At 45.2% G+C, this 10,000-nt stretch overlaps 2 protein-coding genes across 2 annotated transcripts in view; both read left to right on the top strand.

The window, feature by feature from the left end:
* The window catches only part of LOC123505198, a 40,462-nt gene extending 32,843 nt beyond the window's left edge, over positions 1 to 7,619 (top strand). The window contains exons 13-14 of the mRNA XM_045256364.1: positions 5,635 to 5,946; positions 7,452 to 7,619. Of these exons, the coding sequence (XP_045112299.1) occupies positions 5,635 to 5,946; positions 7,452 to 7,619 (480 nt within the window). The remainder of the gene's footprint in view (positions 1 to 5,634; positions 5,947 to 7,451) is intronic.
* Positions 7,620 to 7,914: 295 nt separating this feature from the next.
* The window catches only part of LOC123505197, a 14,089-nt gene continuing 12,003 nt past the window's right edge, over positions 7,915 to 10,000 (top strand). The window contains exons 1-3 of the mRNA XM_045256363.1: positions 7,915 to 8,134; positions 9,113 to 9,364; positions 9,454 to 9,646. Coding sequence (XP_045112298.1) covers positions 7,923 to 8,134; positions 9,113 to 9,364; positions 9,454 to 9,646 — 657 coding nt within the window. The 5' untranslated portion in view covers positions 7,915 to 7,922. The remainder of the gene's footprint in view (positions 8,135 to 9,112; positions 9,365 to 9,453; positions 9,647 to 10,000) is intronic.

Here is a 10,000-nt window from a genome sequence, read left to right as displayed (position 1 = left end):
TGAAGACTGTGGCCATTAATCTTCTGATCTCCATAAACTCTTCCTGATGTCAATAAAATCGGCTAATCACACCCAAAACTCAAGGTAAAAATGCGTCGCAGTATTGAAGGGGTTAATCAGTATCCATTGGCGGTGTGTCTCTCGTAACTTGACCAGCGCCCTCTGTTCAATGTTGTCCAAATGAAGGTGTGCGACTGTTATTCCCTCAGGTATGATGTCGCTTAATGCTGCTGGTACTACTACTATTACTATCACTATTACTACTACTACCACCACTACTACTACTACTACTACTACTACTACTACTACTACTACTACTACTACTACTACTACTACTACTACTACTACTACTACTACTACTACTACTACTACTACATTTACTTATTTTCTTTTTTCTTTCTCCTCCTTTTTTCGTTTATTTTTTTTCTTTATTTCTTATTTTCCTTTTTTTTCTTTTCTTCCTCGTTTTTCGTTCTTCCTCTCTTCCTTCTTTCTTCATTTGTAAGTTTTCTTTTGTTTCTGCTTTCTTTCCATTTTTCTCCTCCTTGTTTCTCCTCGTTCTCCTCCTCCTCCTCCTTAATCCCAATAGAGAAGTGTTGCTGTGTATTCTTTTTTTGTATACTTGGCTATCTCATTAGTCTCACAAGACACACTCACACCCACCGACACACACACACACACACACACTCACATCCACCGACACACACACACACACACTCACCCACCCACACACAACCTCACACCCACCCACCCACACACACACACACACACACTCACCCACCCACACACACACACACACTCACATCCACCCACCCACACACACACACACACACACACACACACACACCCGGTGGCTCAGTGGTTAGAGCGCTGGCTTCACAAGCCAAAGGACCGAGGTTCGATTCCCCGGCCGGGTGGAGATATTTGGGTGTGTCTCCTTTCACGTGTAGCCCCTGTTCACCTAGCAGTGAGTAGGTACAGGATTTAAATCGAGGAGTTGTGACCTTGTTGTCCCGGTGTGTGGTGTGTGCCTGGTCTCAGGCCTATCCGAAGATCGGAAATAATGAGCTCTGAGCTCGTTCCGTAGGGTAACGTCTGGCTGTCTCGTCAGAGACTGCAGCAGATCAAACAGTGACACACACACACACACACACACACACACACGCCCGGTAGCTCAGTGGTTAGAGCGCTGGCTTCACAAGCCAGAGGACCGGGGTTCGATTCCCCGGCCGGGTGGAGATATTTGGGTGTGTCTCCTTTCACGTGTAGCCCCTGTTCACCTAGCAGGAGTAGGTACGGGATGTAAATCGAGGAGTTGTGACCTTGTTGTCCCGGTGTGTGGTGTGTGCCTGGTCAAACAGTGCAGCAGATCAAACAGTGAAACACACTAACTGTGCAGACATTGTGGCGATCACGGAGGCGTGGCAGATAACTCCTGAGGTGTGTATGATTCAAGATTACCAGCTGTTCCACCACCTCAGGAATCAGCGCAGGGGGGGAGGAGTGGCCCTGTTTTGTCGCCCCTCACACCTACACGTCGACGTCCCCGCCGGATTGGAGGCCCTGTGGGTGAGAGTTACCCCCCCCTTACCACACCCGCAACACAGCCTCCATCATTGTGTGTGTTGTCAACCACCCTCCACGGGCCGCCACTGCAAGGTTGCTCACTGATCACATCATCGAGACTGAAATCCTGCACCAGCTACACCTCACCCAGGTCGTGGACTTCCCCACCCACCACCAGTCCACCCTCGATCTTATCATGACAGACCTGAGCCAGCAGTACTCGCCTCCCAAGCCACTCCCCCCATGGGACGCAGCACCCACCTCTCCATCCTGTGGACACCCACCCCCACCACCTCGGTTCCCAGGTCAACTGTCACCAGATCCCACAGGCCCATGCCTGACTCCGCCATGAGGGTAGTGGCTGACACATCACCCGTGGACCGAGGTACTGGATGAGGAAGATGTCCACACAAAATGGCGGAACTACTTCACCACCACAACGGAAGCCTTCCACCACTACTTCCCCACCAAGAACATCACAGTGGACCCATCTGATGCCCCTTGGATGACGCCCTGCATCAAACGACTCCTTCGTCAGCGTGACAGGGCTTTCCACTCTAGCCCTGACCAGTACAGGAGATTAAGGAACAGAGTTATCAGGGAGATCAAAACAGCCAAGGCAAGCTACTACCCAGACAAAATTCACCATCTCAAGCTTGCTAACAACAGACAGTGGTACGACAAGATTAAGTCTTTGTGTGGTTTACAAAACAAGCCTCTTCTCTTCCCTGTATTTCACACCTTTCACCTGACAACGCGGCCGAAGAGATTAACGGTCACTTCGCTGCGATCTGTCAGACACTCCCTCCCCTTCACTCTACTACTCTCCCAGCCTACCTCCCTGCCTCCTCCCTCCACCCCTGTCCAGGAGGTTGATGTTTACAGGAAGCTTCTTAAATTTAAACTAAACAGATCCACCACTCCCACTGACCTCCCCATCAAAATTTACAGAGAATTTGCCCCAGAACTTGCCACACCCCTTTGCTCTATCATCAACGCCTCCCTTTCTCAACATTCCTGCCCCGATGACTGGAAGACATCTTACGTCACCCCCCTCCCCAAAACTTCCAATCCACAGTCACTGAATGATCTAAGACCAGTCGCCATCACCCCTATACCCAGCCTTATCTGTGAAGATTTTGTGTTCGACTGGGCCTATAACAAAATTTGTAACTCTATTGACACACAACAATTTGGTAATATTAAATCCACCTCCACATCTCACTACCTTGTCAGCTTCCTGGAATTCGTCCACAGCCACCTGGACAAACGCAACACTTCTCTAGCTATTGCTTTTGTGGACTTCAGAAAGGCCTTTGATCTTGTTGATCACACTGTTGTGATAAATAAAGCCATCACTCTGGGTCTCTCTCCCTACCTGATAGCGTGGCTGGCAGACTTCCTCACGGGAAGGCGTCAGGCCGTTCGTTATCAGGGCTCTGTCTCCTCTTTCCAACAGCTCACATGTGGGGTCCCTCAGGGGACCAAGATGGGTCCTCTGTGCTTCCTCATCCTTATCAACGATGCTCTCGTCCACACCCCCACCGCTGGAAGTATGTGGACGACTGCACCGTGGGCGTACCCGTCAACAACACCAACCCAGACTTCTCAGCACTTCAGTCCACTCTTAACCAACTACAGACGTGGACGGAGGACAACAAAATGACCATCAACCACACCAAGACCGTGGTGATGCACATTTGTACCTCCACAGCAGCAGTCCCCCCTCCCCAGCTATCTGTGGGCCCTCACTCCCTCCAGGTGGTCCGCAGCACCAAGCTTCTAGGTGTCTTGGTGGATGATCAATTATCATGGAAGCAGCATGTTTCCAACATCATCAGGTCAGCCTCATACAAGATCTATATGCTGCGCCGACTCAGGTCCCTGGGTGCACCGGCAGATGAGCTGAGGGGAGTGTACCTCACCTTTATACTCCCTAAGCTCATGTACGCCTCCCCAGCGTGGTCCTCCTCCCTGAACCTCACACAACGACAACAGCTGGAGAGGGTTCAGAAGAGGGCGTTCAGGGTCATCCTTGGGCCTGCCTACAGGTCCTACGAGGACGCCCTGACCTGCCTGAGTCTGCCGAGGCTGGCCACAAGACACCAGGAAGCCTTGGAAAAATTTGGGGAAGGGCTGCTGCATCATCCACGTCTCCGCCACCTGCTACCCCAGACGTGCCTCCCCTGCCCGCGCCACCCGACACCAGAATCGCGTGGCGCCCTTAAGAGCACCGCGCACTGACCGGTACCACCTTAGCGCGGTGCCCACTATGGTGCGAGCCATAAATAAATAAATAAATAAGTAAATTCTTGGTTAAGTTAGATCCATAGTTAGGTTAAGCATTTCATTGTTTTAATGTCCCCCCCTGTACATTTTCAGTGTAAATTTTTTGTTGCACTGCCAAATTAATAAACCGTATATTATTATTATTATTATTATTATTCCAGCACCTCCACCATCATAATCCATTCACACACACACACACACACACACACACACACACACACACACACACACACACACACACACACACACACACACACACACACACACACACACACACACACACACACACACACACACACACACACACACACGCACCACACACACACACACACACACACACACACACACACACACGGTAGCTCAGTGGTTAGAGCGGTGGCTTCACAAGCCAGAGGACCGGGGTTCGATTCCCCTGCCGGGTGGAGATATTTGGGTGTGTCTCCTTTCACGTGTAGCCCTGTTCACCTAGCAGTGAGTAGGTACGGGATGTAAATCGAGGAGTTGTGACCTTGTTGTCTCGGTGTGTGGTGTGTGCCTGGTCTCAGGCCTATCCGAAGATCGGAAATAATGAGCTCTGAGCTCATTCCGTAGGGTAACGTCTGGCTGAAATTAACAAGATTTCTACATGACTGATAGGGAAAAAAACGTTTAAGAACTCTGTTAATCATTTCTGTGGCCTTTGAAATATAGTCGTGATGAGAAAGCCGAGGGTTTTTAGGATAAGGGCCAGAGCTGCCTCTTGTAATGAACACCTTTCTGGTTGGGTTAATCCCTTCATTCCTTTGTTAACGTTTAGAACAGTGTTTTTTTTTACCTGGGGGATGCGCCACCCCCAGGATGGCGTCACTGATTTCTAAGGGGGGGGGACGCGAACCCTTTGGACTGAGTCGGATTTTCTTTAATTATATTTGTCATTCTCTTTATGAGAACATGGTCAAGTAATGAGAAGTTTATGAAAAATGAAAAAGTATCGCCTTTTCCTTTAAAATCTGGAAGGGAATTGTATTCATAGATGAAAGGGAGGCGTGGAGGGACGAGCGAATTCCTAGAGGAGGCGTGGTAGTAAAAAGATAAAGAGCCACTGGTTTAGAAAGAGTGCTTGCTTTGGCACAGATTTTTCTATTTATCCATCTTGCTTATTTGTTTTGTAAACCATAGAACTTTCAACAAATTCTTTTTGCGTAACAAAATCCATCAAATGAAAAAATAACATACTTCTATACATAAACTAACGGAACTACAATACACAACAAATGACTGATGAAAAATTGTTTGGCAGTTAAAGGGTTAAAAAATTACATAAAGTTGGTGCCATGCAACTGCTGCATTAACATTCACTAGAAATCTTGCAAATATAACTTTGTATCCTGCCAAGCCAACCACTCACTATTTTTTTCAGTCCCTCGTATGAGTGGTAACAATCATCCTTACCTTGGGAAAAAAAAAAATCCCTATAAGATAGCAGCGTTTCATGTCGTATCCACAACTAAATATTCCTTCGGCATCTCATAAACATCTGAAACAAGCGTCGTTGCTTTTAAGAAGAATATTAGTCTCATATCAAATCAACTTTCATTATTTCCTCAGCCTTCTGGTAAGTATCTGTCGTAACCACCACCACCACTACTTCCATTTTCTTTCCTGAGCTGTATGACCTCATTGGTGTAGCGCCGTAACTCAATTAATTAATTAATCAAGTCAGTTAGTCATTCAATCAAACAATCAGTCAATCAATCAAGCTAATCAATCAACCAATCAACTGATCTTTTTCCTGCGCAGCCACTACTTCTTTATGCACGAGGCTACAACTCCCTGGCTGGCAACACTGCGGACGTGGCCAGGACGCTGCTGAGGGCTCTGAAGGAGGAAGAACCAAATAAGACGTTGCTACCAGGAGAGGGGGCAACTGCTCTGCGGATTCTGAACTTTCTAGAGGCAGCGAGGAGACGGGAGGAGCAGGAGCAGGAAGTGGAAGAGCAGCAAGAGGAGCAAAAGGAGAGAGAAAGGAAACCAAGACCTCAGACTCCGCTCAAGGTGTTCCTCAGTGTGGTGCAAATATTGGTGAAGAAGCGAGGTCTCATCGTTGGCCAGGTGTGTGTGTGTGTGTGTGTGTGTGTGTGTGTGTGTGTGTGTGTGTGTGTGTGTGTAGAGGAATAAGTTATACATCCCTCTTCATCGACTGATATATGGCACTCCTCCTGTAGTATGTGTGTCCTTAACTCCTTCAATACCGTGAGGCGTTTTCATATTTATTCTGCTTACTATTTGGTGATTTTATTCGTCTTCAGAAACTTATGTGGGGATTTAGATAGTGAAGACACTGATCATTAATCTTTTGACCTCCATAAACTCTTTTTAATGTCAATAAAATCGTCTAATCATACCCAAAATTCATGACAAATATCCGTTCCACTACTGAAGGGGTTAAAATGTCCTTTCTGACTGTCACTCAGTACCTGCTTGTCTGTCTGTTGTATGTCTGGCTGTCTTAATCTGTGTCTCTTCATAGATGTTTTTTTTTCTTTCTGTTTGTAATTTGTCTGTTTGTGGTATTTGCATTTTTTCTTTGTCTCTCTTCTTCTCCTTTCCTTCTAGTTTTTATATTTATGCTTTGTTTTTGCTGTCTCCATTCCTATCGTTTCTTTTTAACTTAGTCATATTTTCTGTCTATCCTTCTCTAATTCTCTTACTTTTCATTCTTTATTTCCATATCCATAATACACCGTCTAATGTGTTTCCTCATGTACATTTTCTATTAATCTCCCTGTATACTTCGCCATCTTTCTGTCCATATGCAAAATCTTCATATTCTGTGCTTCCCATCTTTATTTTCCTCCTGTCTGTCACTTAACACTCAATTTCTTTGGGTCGATCTCAGATTAGGCAAGTATTTCCAAACAGCATTGCTCTCTCACTACAACTATTTTCGAAGGCCGCAAATGATTAACCGGGTTCTCAAGAGTGTTTCTCCTTTTAATAACGTAGAAATCATGTTTCTCTGTCACTACTTAGACCTATGAAAAACAAAGCACACACTCTTGAAATTCCATATGACTTCGAGTAGAGCTCTCTCACTACGACAGTTTTCGAAGGCCACAGAGATGATTAGCCGTGTTCTTACGAGTGTTTCTCCTTCTAATAACATAGAAATTTGGTTGCTCTGTCACAACGTAAACCCATAAAAATACCATTTAAAAATCCTAATAGATTCAAGTAGAGCTCTCTCACTACGACTATTTTCAAAGGCCACAGAAATTATTGATTAGCCGGGTTCTCAAGAGTGTTTCCCCTATTAATAACGTAGAAATCTTGTCCTGTAACTATGCACATACAAAAAAAAACTTTAAAACCTTATAGTAGGTTTGAGTAGAATTCTCTCACCATGAGTATTTTCAAAGGCCATAAAGATGATTAGTCGGGTTCTTTAGAGCATTTTTCTTTTTAATAACGTAGAAATCTGGTTGTTCTGTCACTACGTAGACCCGTAAAAATACTCTTTAAAGATCCGTGTAACTTTGAGTAGTCTTTCGAAATGCAGCGGAGGTAAAGCCAGGAAGTACTTCAGAATATGATATTCTACTACCTCCCTTCTGCAGGACGTTGAGGAAATGCTGCAACTCGTAAGGGGAAGACTGAGAGCCACAGTTCAAGACGAGGAGGTGACACTGGCGGACCTGAAGGCGAGGACAGCGAGAGTGTCGAATGTTACCCTCAGCCACGGAGATCTGCCGACGGAGATCGAGAAGACGCTGCGACGTTCCTGAAGATGGAGCAGGAAAAAGAGAATGGAAGTGTGTGTGTGTGTGTGTGAAACTAGTTGTATTTACCTAGTTGTAATAAAAGTGCTAGAAGTGTGGTCCTGACTTAGGAACAAATTAGAGACGACAAAACTCAGATGTTCCAAGTCTCAACATGTGTGTGTGTGTGTGTGTGTGTGTGTGTGTGTGTGTGTGTGTGTGTGTGTGTGTGTGTGTGTGTATCAAGTGTGACTGTGACTACTACTACTAGTACTACTACAAGACTACTACTACTACTACTACTACTACTACTACTACAGGTCAGTGGTGATGGTAGTCTCAGTGAAAGTGGAGGTGACGACAGCACCATCTCCAGCACCCTCACCATCGATACCGTCTATGAGAGAAGGAGCGAGGAGGAAGAGGAGGAGGAGAGAGACACTAGAGGAGAAGAAAGAAGAAGAGAGTGTAATGATTGGCGTGCTGGCATACCTTCATCCAGACATTTTCCTCCCTCAGCCACGAGAGAAGGCAATCCTAGGGTAAGACTTGGTTCTGGCAACACTGTACATTATGAGGTTAGGGGAGAGTGGGAATCATTCTTTGCAACGGGTCTCTCTCTCTCTCTCTCTCTCTCTCTCTCTCTCTCTCTCTGGTTTGCTAAGGGGTGTGCTGTTGTTACTGTTGTTATTGTTGATGATTACGTAGTAGTAATAGTAGTAGTAGTAGTAATAGTAGTAGTAGTAGTAGTAGTAGTAGTAGTAGTAGTAGTAGTAGTAGTAGTAGTGGTTAGTAGTGGTGGTGGTGGTTGTTAATAGTAGTTGAAGTTGATGTAGTTGTATTAGTTGTTGTTGCTTGTTGTTGTTGTTGTTGTTGTTGTTGTTGTTGTTGTTGGTTGTCCTTCATGTTATCGTCTTATCCTCGCTACTGTTGTTTACATAACTATGAAAAAAAAAAACTCAAAAGTCAAGAGACACAAAGGAGGAATGGGGCAAAACTTGAGAGACTGATATGGAGAGAGTCACAGGAAAGAAGAGAGAAAAGCAAAAAGAGTAAAGGAGGTTATTTTAAGAAAGATATGAAATGAGAAGGATGACGCAGGAATAGGGTACTTAAGACAATCAAACAGTGAGTAAGAAAGCGTTAGATTCTTTTGATTACGGCCGTCTGGGATGTAGCATGTAGAAAGAATGGAGCGAGAGATAGAGAACGGAGTGAAGATAGAACAGAAAAAAATATTAAAGTCAGTGATAAAATGTTACGTAGTACTTTTCTGTCTATATGTGTGTCTGTTTAGTTTTTTTTTTTTTGTGTGTGTGTGTGTGTATTTGTGTTTATCTATATCAGTCTATTTATCTAGCTATCTATCTTTCCCTCTAATACCTAACTCTATCTATCTCTCCATCTGATTACTTTTTCTGTTCCTCTTTGTTCACCTATATCCGTCTATTTATCTATATATCTATCTATCTATCTATCTAACTTTATCTAGTTATCCGTCTAATCTTCCCCTCCTACAGGAACTCGTATTTGGTGGACTGGCGAGTGAAGTCATCGTGGGTGGAAGTACTGGTGGTGATGCAGAGTGCTAGAAAGTCCACTCACTCCACTTCCACTCCATTTACCACTGATACAACCACCACCATCACTGATACTACCACCACCACCACCACCACCACCACCAGCGCCCTTCAGAAAGTCAGGGTCACATCTCAGCTGCGATTCTCTCCATCTTTGACCACTACTAGTGAAGCAGTTGATGAAAAATACAGGTAACTTCACTCTAAACCACTTACCATCTTTACTATGACTACTACTACCATTACAACCACTCTACAACCAGCATCTCCACTTCCACCAGACTTGATGAAGAGATGGATTGGAATATTACCTGCGCTCGTCTCCAGGTGGACCAAGCAGGTGTTCTTCATATGGATTATAACCCGTGTTCTTCAGTAGTGGAGGACACAGGTGGAAGGCTTGAGTGTACCTGCGAGGGGGAAGGCCTGTTTGGCTTCTTGCAGGTGTCCACTTCTTTTGTGAGGGTGGATAAGGTAAGGAAGAAGGGTGGTGAAGTGATGAGGTAGTGGGAAGGGTGATGAGGTGATGTAGGAAGGATTCAGAAGTCAAGGCCTTTGGAGAGTTTAAGAAATGTATGAGAAACGGATGTTAGTTTGATATTGTTCGCTTGTTTAAGGTTAGGTAAGGAAAAAGAGGGACATTTCATCCTATCAGCTCCTCTTTAATAGTTTTTAGTCTCTCTCTCTCTCTCTCTCTCTCTCTCTCTCTCTCTCTCTCTCTCTCTCTCTCTCTCTCTCTCTCTCTCTCTCTCTCTCTCTCTCTCTCTCTCTCTCTCTCTCTCTCTCTCTCTCTCTCTCTCTCTCCACCGCAAAGTTGCATCGCTTACC

This window comes from Portunus trituberculatus, chromosome 17 (assembly GCF_017591435.1).
Source record: "Portunus trituberculatus isolate SZX2019 chromosome 17, ASM1759143v1, whole genome shotgun sequence".
NCBI lineage: Eukaryota > Metazoa > Arthropoda > Malacostraca > Decapoda > Portunidae > Portunus > Portunus trituberculatus.
Note: the sequence above shows the minus strand (reverse complement) of the source record. Positions and strands in the feature narration are given on the sequence as shown.